Source organism: Gordionus sp. m RMFG-2023, chromosome 3, assembly GCF_954871325.1.
Source record: "Gordionus sp. m RMFG-2023 chromosome 3, tfGorSpeb1-WG-v2, whole genome shotgun sequence".
In the NCBI taxonomy this organism is placed as follows: domain Eukaryota; kingdom Metazoa; phylum Nematomorpha; class Gordioida; order Chordodea; family Parachordodidae; genus Gordionus; species Gordionus sp. m RMFG-2023.
In genome coordinates this window covers 38,986,670-39,013,492 of record NC_088777.1, presented here as the reverse complement: position 1 = coordinate 39,013,492, position 26,823 = coordinate 38,986,670, and the positions used below count along the sequence as shown (strand labels likewise).

The 26,823-nt window shown below is 25.1% G+C and overlaps 1 protein-coding gene across 1 annotated transcript; it reads left to right on the top strand.

Annotated features, from left to right (window-relative positions):
• Positions 1-1,303: 1,303 nt before the first annotated feature.
• On the top strand, positions 1,304-26,823 carry LOC135926556 (cell death abnormality protein 1-like). Its single transcript, XM_065462476.1, has 10 exons — positions 1,304-1,368; positions 2,396-2,470; positions 10,425-10,520; positions 10,587-10,673; positions 13,864-13,959; positions 17,828-17,914; positions 17,970-18,065; positions 18,157-18,261; positions 18,318-18,385; positions 26,729-26,823. Exons 1-10 carry the CDS (start codon positions 1,344-1,346, stop codon positions 26,759-26,761), a joined length of 768 nt encoding a protein of 255 aa, XP_065318548.1. The 5' UTR covers positions 1,304-1,343; the 3' UTR covers positions 26,762-26,823.

The following is a 26,823-nucleotide window of genomic DNA, read 5'->3' as shown; positions in this document are numbered from 1 at the left end:
ATATTAAAAATATGTTTAAAACAAAACGATATAAATACATGTGATCACAATGTTGCTTATTACCAATATCAAGAGGAGCATCTCACCAGTCGTGAATTCAATGAAGTATATGAAATAATTCAAGAATTAGCCCTTTTACAAGGTTGTGATGACCAAAATATTTTAAGTAATATAATTAATTTCAAAAGCAAAATCAGCATGTTTAATAGCGAATTATGTGGAAAACACTAATTTTCACAAGAAACAATCAATTCCGACCTCAAGTTAATTGATTAAACCTTGCCATCATGCCCATTAAGAGACTAACAATTCCTAGTTCTTCTAAAGAAATATGTCGATTTGGTAAAATTCTTTTGAAAATATAAATCGAAAGATCTCGGCATCAGGAAAATTGATTAAAAAATATTAAAGAAAATGATAATATTGATGAGTCAGAACAAGACTCTGCTACAGAGAGCTAAACGTTAGTTATTCAATTAAAATGAATTTAAAAAATTAATATTATAGATTAATTTTATATTATATTTAAAATAAAGTTAATATTGACTTAAAAAAACATATATTTGAATTTGACCTGTCAAATATCGGTCAATTGACCGAAACGTATTTAACCGGTCTGCACAACCCTGTGTAAAATTATTATCTTTATTGAAATTTAAAGTTTTTGGAAGACAATTAAAACTTATCACAATAAAGAAAATCAAATAATTTTAGGCATTTAATTTTAAATATCGCCACAAATAATTTTAAGATTGAAAAATTAATATACATTGTTATATTCTCATAATATAAATAATTTTATTTTTAACAGCTGAATTAACGTTAAAAGATCTATTTGATTATTATTATTATATTAAAAAATAAATTGTGAAAAAACTATAATTCAATCAAAATTTGTTTATTCTTTTCTTTTTATTCGATTTTTGAAAGATATTTTTCTCTCAAGGAAATGAATATTTTTTAGTTTATTTAAATTATATTTTGGCATGTTTTTTTTAAATAACAGGGATTGCCGTTGTTTTTGAACAGAAACTCTTATTATGAAAACACAAAATACGGAAAGACATTTTTTATGTTTTGTTCTCATTCAATTCGATCCCCGTATAAAAAATAATAATAAAATGTCAAAATCCATATTATATCGTTGTTTTGGGCAAATTCTCAATCAAAACGAACATTTTTTATTTAAAAATTTTTTTACTTAAACTTATAATTTATTCATTAAAAAATTATAAATAAATTTATTTGCTTAAAATTTGTGCATCAATGGTATTGCATAGAAGAATATTATAAAATAATCGAAAAAATTTAAAAAAATATATAGCTAAACAATTAATAGTTAAATGGAAAAAGATATGAGCGTCATATGTAAGCAAGGATTTATATATTCTTTTACATGATAAAAATATCCTTCACAATCTTGAGCTGATACTTAAATTTAAAAGGAGAAAAAAAATACTATGAAATAATTTCATCAAAAAGTATTTGAGAAAGTTTCAACTAATTATTCATGTGCGATAAGTTTCAACTAATCATGCATGTGCGATTTACATTTTTTAATTAATATTTTTATATCAATGAACATATTTCTTATTAGCGTTTCAAGATGACACAATGATGATTATTTTAGAAAAGAAAATTAGTTAACGTCATTCTTAATCTCCTTCATTAAATAAATTTGATTCTATATTACTTTTTAAATCTTAGCAAAATTGTACTTATACATGAAAATTAAGTATATTTGAGTACTCTTTTCTATTTGAAAATTCTTTTTATAAAAAAAATCACAACTTTCTATACGTTTATAGATATTCTATTTTTTAAAAAATAGGTTGTTTCGTTTATTATAATATATTTTTATACAATATTATTGATGCACAAAATTATTTCATTTAAAAATTTTTAAAAATAGTTTTATAGATATTCCGCTGACTTATAAAAAAATTTTAAGTTTAGTATAAAGAATTATATTTTTGATAAATGTTCGTTTTGCATGAGAAGTTGTTTGAAAGAACGATAAAAATTTGGGTATTGACATTTTTTAATTATTTTTTATATGATGTTTCGAACTGAATATGAATAAAATCTAAAAAATTTTCATTAGTCTATAATGAGATAAGATCAGTCCTGAAATTAAATGGTATCAATTTAATTATTGAGATAATTAACTATTAGAATTTCTTGCAGCAGTTGTGAAATTTGGAAGAATTGAATAAATTTACCTTGAAAGTTAATTTAGAGATTTGTGTATTTTATAATTATTAATTACCTGCTAGTATATAAAGGAAATTTTGATTTAAGTATTACAGCAATTATGTTCTTATTATCGTTATTTGTTTAAATTTAATAATTTACACTTCTTATAATATTAATAAGTTTTAAATATTTATGTTAGTATTAACTGTAGCACAAGCTGAAGAAAGTCTGAATAAATGTAAATTGGGCAAGTACGGAACTAATTGTTTAGCAGGTAAACATTATTATTGCATAAATTAAAAATGGCTTTAGTAACTTTGAATCTATTATATTTAATTTAATATAGAACTTTAAATATGACAAATGTGGTTATAATTTAATTACATCACAGTATCTCAACACAAATAGTATATAATAAATGTTAAAAAAACATAATTATAATCAGCTTTTATCAGAGATATAAACTTGAGATATCTTAATTTTTCTTTTGGTTGAGGATATAATTCGTTATCAATATCATTTGTAAGTATTTCATTCAAAAGTTATACATCCAATCAGAGACCTGCAGGCCCGGCCCGGCCCAAAATATAACCGGGCCGGGCCTGAATTTTTTTTAAAATACCCAGGCTGGGACAGGCCAGGCCAGGCCGTATTTTTTTTAAAAATTTATAAAACATGAATTATTATATTCGTCAATTAGATAGGGTTAAAATGATTATATATAGTTATGATTAATATAATGTTTGGTGAAAGTTAACACTAGCTAACATTCATAGTATCTATTACATAATATAATTAAAGTTTTCCTGCCATGGAATAAATACGCTAAGGATTAAATACATTATTATATAATATCTGTTATATTTTTTATTAATTAAAATATCAGTTTTATTTTTTTTTATAAATACAATTAATATAGTATATTCTCAAAATATTATTTACACAAATTTTTTATAGTATCAATTTGTAATATACTAAATATCTGTTTAGAATAAAAAAAATAATGTGTAGTAGTGTTGTTAAACGGCTCGTTTTGAGCCGATTTTTAAAAACGGCTAACTCAGTTTTTTATCCAGAAAAATATTATGCAAGCCTGAAAATTTTGCTCATAGAAGGAGCAAAGGTCTAGACATATAATATCGAAATTTCGAGGCTTAGTCAATATTTTTCTATTTTTTTTATATAAAGTTTACTAATCAAGTGGCACAATTAACGTAAAAAATAAAATTTTATTTCAACAAATTTTAAATAATAAATATAGATTAGTAATAGCGCAATTAATAAAAATTATAAAAAGATATTATTAAAATAATATATTAAAATATTAATATTATCAAAGTTTTGTACATTACTGGGGTTAAAAGATGGGGAACATTTGCTAAATCTTGTATTGCTATAATTTTTTTTAAAATTCTTGATAAAATGTCAAACTAAAATCAATAAGTTTATTTGTGAATGAACCGCCTAGATCTTTGTTATATTTATTTATTCACAAGATTTTTCACTATCGTGTTTCTTTAGACAGATTTATTATAGATTCTTAGAATTAAAAAAAATGTAATGTATATTGATAATAAATTTATATTTCGATCATCAATATATAATCGATTTAAGCAATATAAATTAGAGAGCATAGGTCCGATATTATCCGAAAGCTCGGCCCGTGTTTAAAAATTAAAACGAGCCGGGCCGAAATTTTTTTTTTCAAAAAGATTATGACAGGCCGGGTTGGACTGGGCAAAAAACTTAACGGCTAGTCCGGGCTGTAAAATTTTTAGCTTAAATGCAATTTTGTTATATTTTATTGAATTTCAGGTCAATATTTTGATTTTGATTTACAATTTGAAAAAATAAATTACAATCTAATATATATAATCTCCATATTTTTTTGTATCCTTCATTTGTTTATTGGACAAGCATCCTTAGCACCCGGCTGTCTAAGTCTGTCGGTGTGACCAGGGCGTCATCTCTAAACTCCGAAATTCATCTTACCATATATCTATATACATCAGTCATCGAAGAAAAAACTGAAAATCTTTACTATTCCTTGCCAGAATTGAACCTGGAACCTTCGGTTTCCAAGCATACATCATAACCCACTAGGCCACCCCGGCGATATACCACCCCCCCCCCTTATTTTTATTCACCTTTTCTGGTAGTAAGCACCTTCAATATCTCTCTCCATGAATAATAAAGTGGAGAGAGATATTGAAGGAGCTTACCACCAGAAAAGGTGAAAGCTAAAAACAGATTAATGATAGGTATTGCCTTAAGGTAGTAACTATCAAATGTATATTTTTAATTTGGATAGGTACTAGCAAATTTATTTTAATATATATTTTAAAAATAGCGTTGTGGCCTAATCAGGAAGAGTTTCGCTTACCAATAATAAATTTTGGTCGATATTTAGCAAATTAGGTTGGTAATTAGAAGACCCCTATACGTTGACTTGGTAGTATCTATCTGAAAAATTTTTTTTGCAGACATAACTAGCCCGGATCAAAAACCAAGTCTCATGCAATTTTCATAAAATTTTGCCATTAATTTCGATTGTAATTTAACAACAGTCTTAAATTTAATTTTATATTCCATTTATTTCTATTGTAATTAGAATAAATTTAAATTTGTGATAGAATTTATATTGGGTGAAAAAAATGATAAGTTCAAGATGAAAAATCCTATGAGGTTGGAAAATAAGGATTTCAGGATTTCTATCTGATGTATTTGTCGAGGGAAGGTTTGAGAAAAATTTTTTAAAATTATAATGGGTCGTATGGGCTTAAATATATTTTATAAATTATATTGGACTAGGCATGGGGAAATTTTTCAAAGTTATTATCAGCTTGTATGTTTTGGAATTTTTTTGTTATTAACTATGGAATGGATCAGACATTGACCTAAACAAATTTTTGTTTGCAGACCTGGGCTCGGTCTGATCAAAAAACCAAGGCCCATAAAATAAAATCTGATATTATTTGTATTTTAAAATTCATTATGATATATTTGATTCGAGTTCTCAACTACCAAAATTATTATAATTTTTGGTTGAGGTTGGGGAAATTTTTTCAAAACTATTATGGCCTTGGACCTTGCTTGAGAATTTTCAATATTAAATATTAGGCATAGATGATCAGTAATATTTTAACAAATAATATTGATATGGGTATCAAATAAAACTTTAAATATATTTTAACTCAAAACATAGTTAAACTTAGTTTTAATGCTGAAGGTGGGAGTAGGTTTAAAGAATAAAAATTGGATATTATTTTCAAATAACAGGTAACCACTATCATAAAAGTAAGGAAAAAATTCTCATTCCCCGTCTTTTTTGACGGGCTCAGCAATGCTGACTAACGGGAGCTCTGGTACCCTTAGTTATATATTTTTCATTTTGCCTTTAAGACGGGTCATCATACTTTTCTCCCTTATTCGATAATAGATGAATCAGAAATTAAGAATATTTTATGAGGTGTGATTCACGAATTTACCTCTTTTTCGCCTAAATTTTAATATTTTTATAAAATATATTAATAAAGTATATTTAGTACCATATACACAAACTAATTACCCATCAACCCCGTCATTCTTGAGGGATTATTTACTAGTATATATATACTATTTATAAAATGACATTATATAAAAACTATATTAAAATAAAATCTAAAGAATAGAATGCATGATTGGCAAGTCGGTCAATTGACCGGAGATGTATTTGATCTGGGCAAATACTCTAAAAGAATCCAAAGAAAAAAATAATAAAAATGTGTTTGGAAAAAGAAAGACAATATAAAGATCACAATGCTGCTTATTTATTGGGTCACCAAAATCAAGGGAAGCCTTACTAGTGAATCTAATGAAGTCTGTGATATAATACAAGAATCAGGCATTTTACAAGGTGGTGATGACCACATTTTCTAGTGATATCAAAAATTTCAAAGTAAAGCCGGCATGTTTAATATCAAATTATGTGGAAAGCTGTAACTTCCATCATAAATAATCAGATTCCAGCATCAAGTTGGCGGAAATTGCTTTGCCCACAAGGCTAATTAAGAGAAGTGGCAATTTACTATTTCCTAGCTCTATTTCTTCTACAGAAAGAAATTGGTCGATAATAATCTTACTAAAACAGAAATAGAATAAAGATCTCGGCAACAGGAAAATTTATTAAAAAATATTAAATAAAATTATATTAATGAATATGAAGTAGAACAAGACTCTGCCACGGAGTGCTAAAACATTAGTTGTTGAATGACAATGAATTTAAAAAATATTATAAAATTACAGATTCATTTTACTATTATATACAAAATAAAGTTAATATTGTCTTAAAAAACATTTATTTGAATTTGATCATATTCGACCCGTCAAATATCAATCAAACTTTTCAGTTCTCACTTTTATACTGATCCCAAAAACATATATATTTTTTTGAGTGATATCATGAAATTTTCCGATTTCAATTGTTGAATCTCCCACTTACCAATTCATTTACCAATCTTCATTTAATGGTTAATATTTATTAATTTACCAATCTCAATTCAATGTGTAATATTTACTATCCATATATTTATATAATGTATCCAAAACAGTCATCTTATATATCTAAAACAATCAATATATTATCAATATAATTATATAATCATTTTGTTTCTTCGTTTAGTTTTGATATCCTTGTCCTTTCTTCCCAACAACAATTGCATCAGGTGATCTTCCCCAAAATCCTCCCCTTTCCAATCCCCATCCCCAAGGAAAAATTAAATTATTAATATCAGAAAATGTTTAGTATATTATATTAAATTTATTTCTTTTTTTTAACTGCTACAACAACTAATATTATTATTCGCATCATTTAAAACTTGGTTCAAATTATGGGCTGTACATTGTCTACATCATTCAGGCGTGCGCAAATATTCGCTTTGGAGAGGGGGGGGGGGGGTTTAAAATTTTAAAATAATTATTCTAGGAGTTGTTTAAGAGTATCTGTTTCAAAAATTTGTTGGGACTAATTACTATAAAATAGTGACAATTTTTAATATACAAATTCAAATATAAATTAATGAAAAAGATATTTTGTATATAATTGGCATATGAATAGTTATAAAATAAATGTCTCAAAAAAAAATTTTGTAAAAAAATATATACATTTTTTATTTAAAATGATATATAAATTTTAAAAAAAAAAATGTTGGAAATTACACGAAAATATTATTAAGAATTATTGTATATGGAAAATAATATGGTGTATTAAAAAATAAGGAAAATATAATTAAGAAGCATTTAATCATTAATTGTTCTTTTTATATACGTGATACGTGATATATAGCGCTTCTGCCCTCTAGCGTTGAAGGTTCAACAGAGCTACGCTATGTTTTCCTCATTTCCATCTATTTGGAATAGTTTAATTTGGGTAAGTAAAAATATGAGGAGCCCTCTACACGTTTGTGGGCAAACCGCACGTACTTGTAGGCACAACATTCCGAAAAATATTGCTTAAACCTCTATAGGCTTATTAAAAAGGAGTGGGGAAAAAAAGAGCCTATACCCGAGAACTACAGTATAATTTAATTACTTTAAAGGTGGGTGATGGCTGATTTTAGTTTAATTTCTTTAGTGTAAGTTATGATTACTATCAATATTGAAATATAATGTTCATAGAATCTGTAAATAAATATGATTAAAATAAAAAAATATTTGCCTGAATCAACCCATACAATACAGTTCTATCATTATGATCTTTGTTTTAAATTCGTTTTTTAAATAATAATAAGCAAAAAAAGAGAATCAAAAAGATAAGAAAAAAAGAAGAATATTAAATTTATAATGCGAAATTCAACTTCTTTGGGATCGAACTAATTTTTCAATGATTTCACCAGTACTTGGTGCCAACTCCATATGTATTGAGCCATTCACATTTTCAGAGATATTACTTCTCAGTGGTGTTACTAGACGGCTCGATTTGGGTCGATTATTGGTAGAAGAGTACTAATATGTAAAGTCTAAAATATATATATTGATTTTAATATATTAGGAAAATAGTTTAAAATGTGTTTAAAATTATGCAAATCATATATAGCATTTTTTGGAACTAATCAAACATATTTAACTTTTTTCACTATAGTTTGCATTCATGCGCAATGAGATACCTTAACATCCTCTGTGAAGTTCTCCTTCTACATTTGCCTAATTTCCTGAAGTTTCAAATGCTATCAGCTATTCTCATAGCCTTAATCAATTCTATGTCATTTTTTTAAAATTACTTTAATTCTGCAATGCAAAAATTTCAAATGATTTGGTTGCAAATTTTAAAATGTTAGATAAATTTAACGCGAGATAAATTGAAATCAATGTTTATTTATAGAATAAATTGATTACGCATTTATTTCTATTATGAATGTATGTGATAATGTAAATCGGAATGGTATCGGGAAAATAATTCCCCGGAAAAAAATGTGCACAGAAAATAATTCTCCTGAAAAAATTTCCTTAGAAATAAATTACCCCCCCCCCCCTTTTTCGATTTTAAAAAATATAAAGTGGAAAATAATTCCCCAGATAAAAAAGTGAAAAAAAAATAATTTTTTTTTAAATATCAAAAATAAATTGATCAAATTTTACAAAAAATTCCAAATAATTTTATAAAACTTTTTTTATATATTATACAATTTCGTTACATAAAAAATCTCTTAAGTTGAAAAAACACAATTTATAATAAAAAATTAATCCTCAAAGATTTTCTGAAGATTTTTTTAAAGCACAATAAAGTTTTAAATATGTTTAGCATATTGATTTTAACAGAAAAATGCCTCAAATCCACCTTCGTATGCTATTCAGCGAAGACCATATGGAAAATTTATTCTATCAGAATTTACCGAGATCTCTTTAGAGCTAATATATAACAACGAAACTTTTATCGCCACTCAATAAATCTGGTGGTATCTTTGATGCCTTATAATTTAGCAGCGATAGCATAAAAGTATTCAAATATTTTTTACATTTTGGAAAGAAAATATGACACCAAGTTAAGATGGAATGGCTACGATGAAAATATAACGATTACAATATATTATTTTTACAATGCTCAGATAAAGAATTATAAGATAACTATTTTATAAATGGGAATTGAGAATATGAGGAGTAAATTTATGTCAAACTAACCCTTATTATTTTCCAGCTAATTGAAAAAAATCGTATGACCAACCATTTTTAAAGGTAATTATGAAAATCCTCAATTAAAATCTACCAATTGGATATTTAATAAAAATTCTTGATGTTTTAAAAATTTGATAAAAAGAAAATTTTATTAAGAACGAATATGAAGGTATTTTTTAATTTCTTCCAGCCATTATTTTGGTAATGGCGAAATGTCGGATAATTCGCTTAATCTACATGCGCTTGCCGGAGAAAATTCGTTATCATCGTTTTAATATATAGTTTCAGTCTGGCTAAAGCTGTAAAATGATAAATTTTAATTAACGTCTACGCAATATAAAAAGATATTTTTGAGCAAAAAGGTACATTAATAAGTCGTTTATTTGGAATATTTTAAAAATAGTTGCAAGGAGAGAATAATTGAAATATGTTCCTAATATAGGAACCCTCCCTCAAAATGTTCTATTTTGGATAATTTTTTTACATTCTAGTATTGTATTGATTATCATGTAATTAAAAGTGATGAATAGATGTCAAAATTGCAATTTTTTAATAAAAAATATGTCCGATTATATTTTACCCATTTTGCCCTAATGATTGGTCATTTAACCTTGAGTATGAGATATAATTGAAGCTGGTACACTTCACATAATTAATCATAATTTATAAAATATTAAGGTAGAGAGCTACAATTTTTTAATATATATTTTGATGAGAAATTTGGCTACATATTTGTTTTAAAATTTTATGGTAAAAATGCTATATCAATTGTTTTATACACATCTCCTCTTTTTAGGATGTTTACAGTTTATTCACATCATACTTAATATCTTTACATTTTTTCCCCTTTTAAATAGAAGTAATTTTAATTTGCAATTTTTTTTTATAAAAAATTCATTTTTTTTGAACCTCTTAAATTTTCAACCTTGAAACTCTTTTACGCCATGGAATTTAGTGGACCCTTGTGTTATGCCACTAAGTTTGAATTTATGAATTATAAAAATAATCAAAAGTAAGACGAAATTTGATTGACTATATAATTATTATTTTATATTATGCACATTAATGCTAAAACCAAGATTGTGAATGCAACCCGATGGGATCAACTGGAAAGTGTAACTTTTATGGGCAATGTGATTGTCTCGATGGCTATTGGCACTATAAATGCAATAAAAGTAGAAAAAAAATTTGACTAGACTTATTTTATAATTATGAAAAAAAAAAATCTTTTATGATAAAAGAATGTGAAAAATGCCCTTCAAATAAATGTCATTTTTGGGGTGACTGTATATGTGAAGATTTTAAATATGGAAAAGATTGCGAAAAAGGTACAATTTCAAATATGTATATAAATGAAACTATAAGTTTTAATAATTTTTCAGAACGAATATATAATTGGTTAATTTTTTAGATAATGTCGTATCAGGATATTAGAGATTCGAAAATAATTTCGCAATTTTTAAATTTGATAAATCTAATTGACCGAATGTATATTCAACATATTATATAAAGTATACTTGAAAATATTTCATCGCAAAACCTTTGTAATTTTTTTAATTTATATAAAATTAATATAAAAGAAATCTTTCAAAAGTTTGCTTCTGAAAATCCCAGTGGTGGTTCTCCATAATAATGACATATAATTACCTTGACTGACGACTCATTCATAATATTGAATTTTAAAGCGTCGTTGATGCAAACTATTGAAATTATGCAGGGTCATGACCATGTGTGGGGGGAGGGGCTAAAGAAGAATTTTTTTTAGCCTCCAAACCTGGCCACTAGAAAAATCTTTAAAAACCAAATTTGAAAAAACTATTTGGTTATTAAATTTTAATTTACCATTAACGATAAAATCTAAATTAAAATACAATAAAATTTTTAGAATATATTATTTATACAAATTAATTAACAGTGAAAACCTGAGCATAATTCTTAGTTTATTATAAAGAAATCCAAGGAAATTTAATAGGAATCATTAATTAATGTTTTTCTACTGTAAGCATTACTAATGGTATTATTTTAAAGCAACTTTATGAATTAAATATTAATACAATAAGCCAGGCATATGATGCACAATCATGTCTGGTCGAAATAGAGGATAACCCTGCTTATAAAAAATTAATAAAAAAATGCTTTATATACATTGCTATACACAAGTTGCATCTTGTGGTTCAAAGTAGTATATTTTCAATTTATCTAATGTATTGTATAATTTTTTTAGGCATTTTAACTTATCCTGTAAATATACAGGCCATATACTTAAGAGACTTTTAGAGGACTGGTCATTTAGAAACATCTCGTATTATTTATAAATTTTAAGACTATTGGTGAACTATTATTTTACTTTTCTAATAGAACTTTTAATTCAGAGGTTACAACTCATGATTTAGTCGAAGCCTCTGGTAATTTACTTTATATTATCCATTTATAGGGTATTAATAAGAATAGATCCACTAAATAAGTATCTACAATCAATAGGTAGTAATAAAGGGATTAAAAATTGTATTGATACCACAATTAATATATTTTAAAATAAAAGAATAATTCTTTTGATTTGATAGGAATTTAGGCTGAGAAACTTATATCAAAATTTAATCTCATCCCTCAAAATCAAGGGTAAGTAAAACGCCTACAAATTTTCAAGATTTTTTAGTCGATACCAAATTTCAATTTGATTGTGAAAAGGATTTCAATTAGAGTTCTTTAAAAATAAAATTATTGATTATTTTGTAGATTGATTTTTAGATAGATTTACACAAAATGATTATAATCTTTATCATGTTCAAATACATTGCCCCCCCCCCTGACCCTGATTATTATATATCCGACAAAATGGTCCTATTAGAATTATTATTAGACTTAAATATGGAAACGTTGTATCATGAAATGAAAATGGCAAAAGGATTATTAGCTGCAGAAGGTAAGAAACGCATAATTTTGAAAATATCCTAAATATTTTTTATAAAAAAAATATCATCTTGCAATTAAAAAATTATATAAATGCCACTCAGCTGCCATCATCATTGGGGCATCAACGGCTTCTTGTGAGGCGTCATTCTCTACACTAAAGAGAGTTCTATCGAGCACTATGAAATAGATAAAGATAGATGTAAACAAAATTTAATATTAATGGCCTATGGGAAAAAAATATTACAGAGTTTAGCTTTTAATTCATTTTTGTTAAAATTTAAACAAAAAATCGTCGTTTACAAATTTACCTTGAAATCTTATCTTATCTTATCTAGCACGTTGGTCATAGACCTGCCCAAAATGAGCGAACGTGAATTTTATGAAGGCTCACCTTTCGTAAAATTATGCCGATTTTTTTCTCAAGGATACCAACAAACCATTGTAATTGTAATTTATAAATTAATAATATAAAGACATATATTTCTTATTTGTTTTTTTAATCTTGAATAGTTATATTCATGATAAGGAATGAGTTAAGAATATTTGAATCCATAGATATCAAAATTCCATTTCATTTGTTAGGTTATATTCTTCCAAAAGATAAACCGGAAAATCTTCGCCATTTGGGATGGATAGATCATTTACCTTGAAATAATTATGAGTAGGACATTATTTTACTCAGGGCTGAGAACCCTTCTCCTAAATAAAGGGTTCAGGTTTGTGTTAAGGTCCAGGGAAATATTTTTGAATCAGGTTAGGATTTGGGTAGGTGGGTTCAGGGTTCCTGGTCCAGTAAAATAAAGATTTATAAAATTAGTAAAAGTAAGAAACATTTTTTTTTTATAAATATAATTTTTTTTACCATAAAAATAATTTGTTATTATAATTAGAAAATAAGCGAATTACATTATATCTCCCAAAATAGAGATGTTAAAATAAAAATCTCTATTTTTTGTGTCTAACTTTGACGATATACTCCAGCTTACATTTAATATTTGGTGATTATGTTCTTTTCTTCGGTCTTACATTTAATTTAGTATTCCAACATAAAATAAATAAATTTTCAAAATATATATTAATTATTATATTATACATTATTTATTATAAAAAAAGTTACAAAATATGCCGGTAAAACTTTTTCATAAAATGGAGTACTCTAAGATTTAATATAAAAAGTATCCAACCAAAATAATTTACGCCAAAAAATTGTGTTTTTTTATGTTTTAAATAATTTGCATGCTTTTATATATTTTAATTTTAATAGTTTTATTTATGTTATTTTTAATATCCTCAACCCATAAATGCTGGAATACATTTTCGGTCAGATAAAATTTTTCGAATTAAAAAATCACCCTAAACAATTAATTTAAAATAATAGATTCCTAATCCATATGGATTCAACTCTCCCCAATACGACATTATGTATATTTAAAAAATTTTCTAATCATTTTTAAAATTTATAAAATTTTGCTAAATTTATTAGATTGCTAAATATAAAATTGATTCTTATATTTGATTAAAACATTCCACCAAACACAAATCGAGAATCGAATGACAATATTCATCGTAATTTTTTGATATAATTTTTTCAAATATACTTATAAGACTGCAAATGCGATATTCGCACTTCATCTGGGTGTGATCATGCAGGCAAATGTTTATGCAAGGTTATCCCTGACAACAATCAAACGTTAACTCTGAGTAATATTATACATTTGATCTTATATTTTAAAAAAATATTCAATATGTGCAAATTTTCCATTAAATTTAAAAACTTTTATGGATAAAAAAATCATATTTATTCAAACATTAAGTTAAGTAATAAATAATATTATCTTTATTGTTAAGGTGAGCAGGGAGTTGTCAAATAGAATATTTATTAATTAAATTTATCTAAAAATATCACTCTACAACTATAAATTATATGATTATATATACTTTTACAATCAATCAAATTCTTAATCTTGTGTCATGTGAATGAAATAATATAATATAATTGTGTTAAATGTTTAATATGTTAATAACGAATGAATGAAACATATAACAATTTGCTACACAACAACCTAGTATAATTAAAATAATATAAATATAAATCCATAAATATAAATCCATATTTAACATTTCACACTCCAAAGGAATCCTTCCTAGGTTCTCCTTGGGGAAAAAAGTTCTAAGTCTTTGATCTTGTGCGTTTGTTGTTCAATCTTTGCAAAACGGTTTCGTTTGACATTGACTTTGTCATCCTTCTGTAAATTATTATCATTGTTTGTTATTATTTAATACATGCTAAGATTTACAGTATATGAATGATTTTAGAATGTAGGAATTTTGAATAACGTCGGAATAGAATAAGAATCGTCGATTTATCGAAATAGAATTAATTTAACGAATATTGAATTTGATTAAGAATAATTGAAGCAGAATAAATTTATCAAATATTGAATAATAAAATAAATAATTGGTCGGGTTTTATTTTTTTTATATTATATATATTGCGTTTTAAATAATAGCGTTTTATGTTTATCTCAATTTCGCGTTTTATAAATAGATATTATTTTATATTTATTTTTTAATTCCGCGTTTTTATAATACATCATTTTATGTTTATTATTATGCGTTTTTTTTAAAAATCAATATTATATTATATGTATTTTTTTAATAAAAGATGATATATAAATTTTATATTATATGTATTTTTAATAAAAGATGATATGTACGTCTGTACATCCATCTATCTCTTTAGAGATTTAAACTTTGTGCCTTTGTTTTTTAAAGCAAATAATAACTCAAAACTATTGTTTTCTTTTAGCTTCAATGAAAATATATTTTAAAGTAGTTGTTATTACTTACATATGTTTTGTCCTTTAAACATGATTTAGATTCCATTGTTTTTAAATTAAAAATTTGGAAAATTCGTCCACTTTATCATTAATTATATAAGGTAAATGTTTTTTTTGTATTGTCTATTCTCTTGATATTTTTATATTTGTAAGTGTCAAGCTTTAACTGTGATTTGAATTCTATTTTTTTTTTAATTTTATATATGGGAATTCTACTTCATTTTCACTAATTTTTTACTAAGAATCATTATTTTTACAGTCATAATACTCTTTTAAAATTTCACCATGTGATCTTATGGGTATATTTATAATATTATCATTTTTAACTTTAGATACTAAAAAATTTTTAAATGATATTATGTCAACAAAAATTTCCTTTAATTTATATGTATTAATTTTATGTTTATCAATATTTTTATTTATAAGATTTATATCATTGTTTTTATAAATTAAATTGAGCCTTTTTAGCAAAGCATCTGGAGATTGAAACTCTTCATCTGTCGATATGGCTCTAACTAAGTTAAAGATGTTATCAGGTAAATTAATAGTTAATAGCATAGCCTCACATCTACTGTTGAGTTTACTGTCTTTAAAAAAATTCTCAGCCTTAGAATATAAGATTGCATATCGCCGCTATATTCCGGAATAGATAATTTCATAATATTTATGTGTTTATTTTTTTACAATATCTTTATTTTATAAATATTTTATTTTTTTTTACTTTATATATCCAATCTGATATGATAATTAGAATTCAATGAATATAATATTTTAGAATCCTCTTAAAATTAGTTTGATCATAATCGTTTCCATTTGTAAAAAATTTTAATTAATTTACATTTTATATAAATTTTTTTTAAATAATATTTATGTGTTTATTTTTTTATAATATCTTTATTTTATAAATATTTTTTTTACTTTATATATCCAATCTGATATGATAATTAGAATTCAATGAATATAATCTTTTAGAATCCTCTATAGTTTAATTTGATCATAATCATTTCCATTTAGTTTAACAATTTTCCTGCCCATAGTTGATTCATCCATTTGATCATATTCATTTCCATTTGGTATAACGATTCCAGTGTCATAATCTAATCATTATTTATTGAAAAAAAAAATTAAAAGATTTTAAAATTATAATTTCCGCTGCCACCATGTTAAGTTAGGCAAGGAATTGGGTATAAATGGAAATTAAATTTTATTAAAAATAATACAAAATTGCAATCTTCTTTTTTGTCTAATAAAATAGCTATATATATATGTATTTTTTTAAATTAAGTGTTAATTATTTAATATATTAATAGATAATTATTTTATAAAATACAACGAATAAATGAAATAAATTGCAATTTATGCTACACAACACCTAGTATAAATAAAATAATTATAAATATAAAAGTTTGAGATTTCTTTTTATTGATAATTTATCTAATCAAATTTGGTAAATGACTTGATGTGATTCTTTATTCAATCAAATAAACTATTTATACAAATAATATTGATCATAATTAATCCGATTACAACATTATAATAATACAATCATAAACTTCCAATATAAACATCCTCATCCCATTCCATAATCCCCAGAAATCATTCTAGAACTTTCTTCCATCCCCAAAACATATGGTGTGAATTTATTGTTCTTGTCTGTCAATCCCCGTGTTTGGTGAGCTAATCACTACAGTAAAATTATACTTTTGAAAAATGAACATTTCACTTGCAGCTAACATGTCATATTTTGCAATAGGAAGTAATATTGGCAAAATTTATGAATGATAAAATCAATTACATATTTTCAGATATTATGCTTTTTAAATAAAATGATAACGACTATATATATTTTTTAATTAAACTGATTTTTTTTTAATTTAAAAAATGAACCATTTATTCTCTACAAGGTAAAGTGTAAAGTAACATCTGAAACATAAATTACTATAACACCCATTCCAGAAAAACTGTAGAATTTATTAAAATATTAAAATACTCATAATAATTTTACTCCCTTAATTAGTATCTACTTTGGGTAATTCTAAAAATTCCTTCTTAAAATTTTTAAATATAAGGTAGAAATTTTTTTCATAATATTAGAGTAGACATGAAGAGCTTCTATATTCGATAAAAACTTATTATATTAAGAAATGATTATATAATATTCCTTTTTTGCAATTTGAAATGTAATTTATTTGAAATTTTTTATTTTAATTTATATTAAATATTTTGCTATTTATAATAATAATTCTGTATGCAATAATATAATCATGCTCCGTAAAACGATGATAAGATATTTCTAAACTTTACTTAATATATTATTTTTTATTTATAATGTTTGCATTACTATAGGAAATTTTCAATAGGTGTTATTATTTACATAATTATCAGAATTTTAAGTTGTTAGTAAAGAATAATAATTAGCGATACGATAAAAATCGATTTGCAAAAAGTTTCGATTCACTTTTTTTGAAAATTTCTTATGAGTATTTAATGTATAGCCCCCCCCCCCCAATAATTTATCCTACCCCTAGCCTATTATTTATATTTTAAATACATTTATTCAAAGTTTTTTTATTTATATTCAAATACTTTTTTTAAAAGTGCAATTGTATCTATATTCGAATTCACATTTTTAAAAATTCAACTCTACATACAATTATATTATCTTTGTGATTCACCTTTCTTCCAAAGTGCTCTTCTTTATTTGAAAAGTATTATTTATTTGTTTATAGAGAGTTTATGTTTGGAGAACCAATTTTGTGATACTGATGGAAGTTGTAGATGCAAAGGTTGGAAATATAGACCTAAATGTGATCGAGGTTTTTATCCTAATAAAAATAAATATTTTTTCATTTAAAAAAAACAATAAAATAGAGTGCTCTTGTAATAAAAACAATTCGAAGTTACCATGTGATTACGAAGGAAGATGTACATGCAAAATGGGTTATTATGGCCAAAAATGCTATTCAGGTATATATTTACTATTTGAAACAAATCGAAAGAACAGCTTTTTTAAATTTTAATATTTTTTAAAAAATTAAAATATCTCTACATATAATAGAATGCCCAAATGATTGTCAAAATTCCTTCTCACATAATAGTTGCAGCTTAGATGATGGAAGATGCTTGTGTAGAGATAACTATTATGGATTGAAATGCGAAAAGAGTAATAAATTTAACTATTTGTATATTTATATAACTTACTTTGAATATAAAATCTAGTGTGTAATTGTGAAAAAGGTGATTTTTGTGACATGACATCAGGGAAATGCCGAAATTTAGAAGAAATAGTAAATATTAACATAGTGACATATCCAGAATTTGATTCTGAAATTCTTTCGAAGGCTGCTCTAGGTGGGTTTTAATCAAGCCCCACTCTTTGGTTTATATTTTTTTAACCCTCCCGACCGCTCATATATGGTTTTGAAAAATAAACCCACCCGCCGCCCGCCCATTATTTATTTTTTTAACCCGCTCGCCGTTTTTTTTAAATTTTTAACGATCTAATAAAAAAAATTGTTTCATATATACCTTTAAAAATATTTTGTAATTTGAGAAAATACAGTGACAATTTTATTAATCATGTCACAACACTGTAAGAACATAGAGAACCAGCATACATTATATAAATGCTTTCTAATATTTTATACTTTATTTTTAATCTTATGTCTATATTTTATTCTATGATTTTGCCTAGATGTTTCATTTCCATTTTTTTAAAATATTTAGTCATTCATCAACGATTTTGCAGTTGACAAAATATTGCTTACCTGGAGTGTATTTTTCAAAATAAAATTTTAAATGTATTGCTTAGAATTAGGTTCAACATATGAGCTGAACAATTTAGTCTAATATATTCAGTATTTTAAAAATAAAATATTTATGTAAATATTTTTTATTTAGAACTCAAAAATCAAGATGAGTTTTATAAAAATTTACACTTCCAACGTCTTTTTATATTAGCTCCTTGATCTGTCACAAATACAATAAAAGATATACTGTATTATGTATACAATTATATTGCCAAATAAATAACATGAAATTTAATTTCTAAGAAATTTTTATTTATTGAATAACATTATATTTATTAGAATAGATTTTATCTTAAAAAGATTTTGTAGATATGGGTAAACGATGACAAAAACATTGTATATAATATTTAAAAAAAATTGTATAATCATGGATGTATATTTAAAATTATATTATACCAAATAAGAAAAATGGAAAAGATTTTAATTTCTTTCTTTAAAAAATAAACTGCCCTCCTCCTGTCCCATTATGTAATAATTACTTTTAACCCGCTGGCCAGTCCCCTTAAAATTTATTGGCCCGCCCGCCCATGGATCAAAACCCACCATTGTAAACCTTTATTCTAGTCCATTTATTTAATGAAAAATATAATCGCGCTATGTTTTCCATGCCAATCAAATGCTGAAATCAAAATAATTGAAAATTATCAAGTTTTTTAATAATTGAGTTTTAGTCGCTAAAAGAGTGGAGCAAGTCAGGGTAGGATGAAACACAAATCAGGGAACATTGAATTAGTCTTTAATATAAAATTATTTTGCACCAATAATATATATTTAATAACAAATATATTGAATTTAAAAGATAGCTAAATATTTTCTACTTATAATATTTTTTATGTTGAAAATCGATTATTTTAAAATTAAAAAATTATTAAGATAATTGCTTCCCCCATCCCTCCCCTGGATACGCGATAAATAACTTATTTTCAAGTTTAAAACTATCTTTTCTACACATATATAAAAATTGGATCATCATAATTTATATAATTTATAATTAAATAATAATACAGGATTATCTTTCGACCTAACTATATTGTCAACCTCTAATTACTCGTGGCACGATGAGTCACGGTGGGTCATGGCAGTAGCGTCACTAGGGGGTGGGGCTCGAGCCCCCTGAAAAATTTGAAAAGCCTTCTCAAAATTTTAATTTTTTTATGTTAGCTAAAAAATGGTAATTTTGAAAATAATTTTAAAAAATTTCTCACCTGAGATTGTAAAGGTTAAGGAAGTCTCTGGGCCACGGCATAAGCGTAAATAAATGTTACATTATTAGGCGCTGCAGGACGTGCTAGCCTTCCTAAACATTTTTACCGGACGTGAACATAAATTTCCCATGAATAACGGAAATTTAAATTATTTTATATAATTTTTTTATGAATAAAATATTGCAATTTTAAAATTATAAATTAATATATATGTCGTATTGCGATATGGAATCTACAGGAATTTATGATCTCTTAGTCTGAATCATTTGCTGAAGGCGGTTTTTAAATTTGAAAAATCTGATTTGACCGTTTATTCCAGAACGTTTGAGTACCCTAACTGTAAAGTTCAGACAATTTTGCAAACTTTTGAACCACTCTTAATTTATATCCATTTATATAAAGGATTAATACCCCAAATTTAGGTTTTCCAAATTTAAAAATTGCCATCAATAAAAGATATAAAATTGAGATTCCGAATACCTATGAATTTCATATCCCAATAAGATATATTTCCTAATATAAATTATCCCTTTTTGAAAAACAGATAATTTTTGAAAACTAAAAACTTACCACATTTTATAAACAACATTTTTTCCCCGTCAAATTATAAAATTTCAAATTGCGTGAAATATGATATTTGCAGATGATATTGTGATACTTGCCGAATCTAAGGATGAAATGAAAGAAAGATTAGTGAGTTGGATAAATATCCTAGAAACGCACGGATTAAAAGTAAATAGAGATAAGACGGAGTATATGGTGATAGGAGAAGATGAAACAGAGAGTATTGATATAAATGAATGGCAGATATCGGCAATTGAAAGCTGCAAATATTGGGGCTCACTATACAAACAAACGGCACAATAGAAAAAGAGATAAAGAGTAAGATTAATCAAGGGTGGTTAAAGTGGAGATCTTTATCTGGAGTGCTATTTGACAAAAGAATCCCACACAAATTAAAGAGAAAAATTTACAGTTCCATAGTACAACCAACTATTCTATATAGTTCGGAAACATGGCCAACCAAAGAATCAGAGGAGAGAAGTTTACAAACTATGGAGATGAGAATGCTGAGGATGATTGCTGGGGTAACAAGAAAGGATAAAGTGCGCAGTACAAGAATACTAAGTAGTTTAAAGGTAGTGCCCATTAAGACTAAGTTAATGGTAAACAGACCTAGGTGGTATGGGCAATGAGAAGGCCTACGAACTACTTAGGAAATAAAGTTGAGAGTTTGGAAGTGATGGGCAAACGTAAAGAAGGAAGGCCAAAACTTCAATGGGGCCATAAAGTTAGAGTCAATATAAAGAAGTATAAATTAGATAAAAGAGATTGTATGAATAACATAAAGTGGAGAGAGATGTTGAAGGAGCTTACCACCAGAAAAGGTGAAAGCTAAAGAGAAAAAAAAAATTGAATGAGAAATATTTCAAAGTCTCTCAACTCTTGTCTAACAGTACAAATTTGTTAATAAATAAATAAATTTTATTTTCATTTATCTTTACTATATATTAATAATAATTTACACTTAAATTAGATGTCATTCATTAAAAATCCTTAATAACTTATTTGTTTAAATATTCTTTTATTTACCTACAAATATGAAAGAGTCTTGAATATTTTTAATTAAATTTTTCACTTGTATAGAAATATTTTTAGAATCTAACATCCCACGAAAACTTTCTTTTGATGGCTGAAATTAACAAAATAAACAAATATTCAAAGTTAAAAATTTATATAAGTTCCAGTTGTTGAAACAACTCTTGGAAAACTTCGTCACGAGGTATTTTTCTTGAAGAAGATAGATAGAAAAGTTACCCAATTCACTAGGGATCCTAAAGTATATTTCAACTTTCGTCAGAACATAGGTTTAGAAATTACCGTTCCAATTTTTTATCGATTCCCTATCTGCCGTTTTTATCTTATGTATTTATAGCCTTTTTAGCAGTCATATAGTTTTTATATGTTTTTCATGTTTGAAAATATTATTATAAATTTTAATTAAAAAATACAACAAATTGAAATAAAAATATATAGGGTGAAAAAGTATAAGGTAATTTAAAATAAATAATAAGACAAAGACTTTAATAATAGATAATTATTATTTTATATGTATATAACATTTAACATGCAAACTTAAAAAGTTTAATAGCCTGTAATTTAAAATTTTTTCTCTTATTATGTGCAAATTTAAGGTAGTCTAGATTTTAAAATTAAATTTTTATTATAAATTCTTTTAAATTTAACCGTATTATTTTATAATAAGAAACTTTAATACCTATAAATAATCATTCATTGCTATATTATATTTAAATTAAATTATAAATCAGTCTAAGAAAAATTTAATTTTTCTTGCTGCTATTTGTAATTATAATTCAATTATATTTAATAATTCTTTCTTTCTTTAATTATTAAGGTATACATGTGTCTTAGAAAATAAAAAAATTATTCTAATCAGACCATAAAATATGTTTAAGAAACAATTGTCCCACAAATCAAAAGCAGTTTTTGAGAAAAGTCAGCTTTATTTTATTTCTAAAGATCTTCGACCTCTAAATGCAACACTTAGACCAACTTAAGAAAAGATTTACCACTGACGAAGTATTAATTCATGACCCAAATACTTTACCAACGATTACATTTTACAAGGAGAGAAATGTTACTCAACAAGATAAAGATTGTACAGCTGACATTACGAGGTCTAACCGGAATAGAACATTACCCGCACGATATCAAGATTATATTTTGAACATAAAATATTCACATACAAGAAGAATTTGAGGGGAGTTTGTTTCTTAAGGGGTGAAATGTTGTGATGTAATTGATCTATTAATTTACCGCGATCTATTAAATAAATTATTGATTTTTTTTATTCTTTATTTTATATTAACTTTAATCTCGCGGACTCGTTTTATAAAATTAACTCAATAATTCGACATAAATTACTTGATAGATTTTGTAAACTATATAAACTTAGAAAATTATTGTACTTATCAGTTTTAAATATATTTTAAAATAAAATTATTAAATAAAATTAAGTATCTGTTTTTTCTCATTTTTTGCCAACCGATGCAGAAAAGGTAGACATATTTACAAACATTATAAATGTTAAATGTTTTCAAATTCGATGATCTACAACTAGTGAAAGTTGTGAAGATGAATAAAAAGATCCATCAGACATAAACAAATAACATAAAATATTTTGAAGTTTTGGAAACAGGAAACAAAAAAATTCCTTTCCCTTCCGAAGAAAAGTAGCCATTAAAATTATCAGCTTCGGCAAGTTTGACTTCCAGTGAAAGGTTATTTTTTAAAGCCAAACACTTATTAGCGGAGAGAGGAACATATTTAAAATAAAAATATTCGTTTGATATTTAGTTTTAAAGGGAGACAAAATAAAGAAAAAATTGTATTATTCGTCGAATAATTTTTTATTTGATCGAATTATTCGATTAAGATAATTTCTAATAGTATTAATAAATATTGAAAAATATTCATATATTATTAGTAAGAATTATTTTAAATTATTCCTATTTAAATTTCCTAGTGGAATAATGAAGAAACATTTTATATTTCTAAAAATGTTGTTAACTGCTGTTTTTATTCAAATAATTCATAATAAAAAATTTACTTCCGAAAATTGTTTTACAATGTACGAAGAAAGTATAATAAGCTACTAGCTATCCCGTCAAGAATGACGGGCGAACCAGATATTTCTCCTTCATTTTATGATGGAGAAATCATAAATTTGACTTTTAGCCTAAAATTTTTACCTTTTTATTTGTAAAATATTGCTAGATGTGAGTTTTGCATACCTTATTTTAGATTGCATAACTTTTTGACGACATCTCTCATCAAGAAAAAAATAAATTTTTGGTTCACTCATAAGATAGGCAAATTTCTATTTATCCATCATTAAAGGAAGGAGAAATATCTGATTTACCAATCATTCCACGGTTAACTAATGAATATTACACAACACTATTTCAAGTTTATAAATATTTAAAAAGATTATTACTTTGACTTATATTTTATATTATTATAGTTTATGTTAATAATATTAACAATAATTAAATGTCAATGTATATGTTTATTCTAAAATTAAAAACATGCTTTTTAATAAATAGATAAAAAATACATCATTAAATGGGGATAATTTTAAATAATTTGAAGAAAATGTTCGATGATTATAAAATAAAATATGATGTATGAAATCAGACAACCATTAATACAATCAAATATGGACGTAATTTTTAAACAGAATGTCTTGTCATTATCTATAGTTGAAACATATTTGAAAGAAGCGAGAATCACGAATAAAGGCCCACTAGAATGGTTGAAACTACACGGATATCCTTTCCCGTTTTATCTAAAATGGCGAGAGACATTATCAATACAAGGATATTCAACACCATGTGAGCGGAGCGCATATAGTTACCAAATATAGAATGTCGTTAAAAGAGGATACAATCTGAAAAACTTTGTGTTTAAAAATAAATACTAAAAAGCATCACATTATAGCTATATATAAAAAAAATTACTAACAAAAATAAATTTAAAAAAAACATAATTGTATACCTATAAAAAAAAAATTTAATTGTATGTTCTGCCTAAGGAATAAGAATAATAAGAATTCCTTAGGTTCAGTGCAATTTAATTTTTTGAGCTAAATTTAAAAATTGGAAGTTGATAGGAACAAACTGTCCGTTGGTAGAAGTTGCAATTGACGAGAATATAAAATTGCCGAGGTTTTCTCCTAGAGTAAGCAGGTTACTATTCAATTAGTGGGGAAAGATGAGACGCATGTATAATTCCCCAAAATTTTTTTTACCCATGACCCAAAGGATAGTGGCCAGACCATTAGGACTTAGGCCATTATCTGTTGAAATTGCAAGATTCTAGAAGATTAAATTTACTAGTCTTTTTAAAAGGAGTCTTAATAATTTGATCAATAGTTTTCAAGTTATTAAACAGAAACCAGTTATAAACAAAATAAAAACTACAAAGGCGCCTTAGGTTGTGCTTTAAATATCGATATTTAAATTGTGAAACAAAAATCAATAACGTCTCTTTTTCCTCAATTGAATTTCGATATACATATTTATTCTTTTCGGTTTATTTAACAGATGTAGAATTTAAATAGTTAAAATTTCCTTATATATATCGAGTTATATTTTTAAAAATATTTTCTCAGTAAAATAACAAAGTTATTAATATATTAATTTCATAAGTAAAATGATAATATGTTTTCAGCGTCTATATTGAAAGAAGAAAATTTGGAGACAATATGCCTGAATTTACGCCCCCCCCCCTCAACCTAAAAATATTTTTTATTCCATGTCCTTCTGGGAGCCTCCTTCAATAATGAAAGCATTTGTCTTCAAACCCCCCCCCCCCAGTCACGTAAACACTGTAAGTATATTAGGGTTCAGTATTAATTTTTTAGCAAATATATAGATTTGCCAGGATATATTTTTTCCAGTGTTCTAATTGATTTGTCAATAAACCTTATTTTTTTCTTTATTTTAATTGTATTACTAGTAAAATAAATATATTATTAAGGCTGATAATAAAATAAATTCATTATTAAAATTAATAAATCTGAGGGAATATTTTACAATAAATTCCTTCAATAGCCAATCTAACATGATATCCCGAATAAATATAAATACAAATAGATATAAAATGTATATATATCAAAAAGCTAATTATTCATATAACCTTTTCCAAAATTAATTAAGAATTTGTTCCGAAATATAAAGTTTGTAGAGCGGGGAGGGAGGGATACGGGGCGCCATTTTGTAAGCTCTGTTTTCCAGGAATTAGCATAGAACGATGGAATGATGAGATAATTACTAATTATATCTAAATATTTAAATTTTTATCATAAAAATATAATTGTTATAATATGAATTTTAAAATATGGTCAAGTTGGCTTAGTTGATATTAGTTTATTTTAAATATAAATATTAAATATCAATAAATTATAGCGATTGAATTTTATAAATTATATATTATTATTCTTATTATTTTTAATATAATTTAAGATTAAAAGTTTAAACTATATTTATTTTATAAGAATATATTGAATTAAAAATTAATTAATAGAGTATATAAATAATTTATACGTGCACTATTTGCAGTTTACTTAGCATTTATAGTTAACATATATTAAACTTACCCCGTATCTCTCTAACTTATAAACCTTATTTTAGCCTCGCCAGGAGGTTGTCCTCCGGAAAAATTCTCTCAGGATGCCCATAAAAGTAAAGTTAGTACCAAAGGACCACTTTATATTTAATTTAGGTGTAATTTAAACCATAATGATTATTTTCACTAAATAAATTATCTTTTTAATTATCTAAGTTTTATTTTTTAACCGATCAATTTTGTATTTAACACAGATATTCTATTATTTATGACTAAATATCAATTTAATACTGGTAAAAAGGGGGAAAAAATATACTGATAAAAAAAATACTAAATATTTCGTTAAAATATTGAAGGTTTTAATTATTCGCCTATATAAAATATTACTTCTAATAAAGAAATGTTAACGCTTCAACATTTATATATGAATGAGTTAATTGAAATTATTATATTTATTTTATAATAGGTTAAAGGAATGAAGAATTATGGTATTTTGTAGAAAATTGGAATTTATAAAATATTATATCTATGTTAAAAATTTCATATATATCCTAATTACTT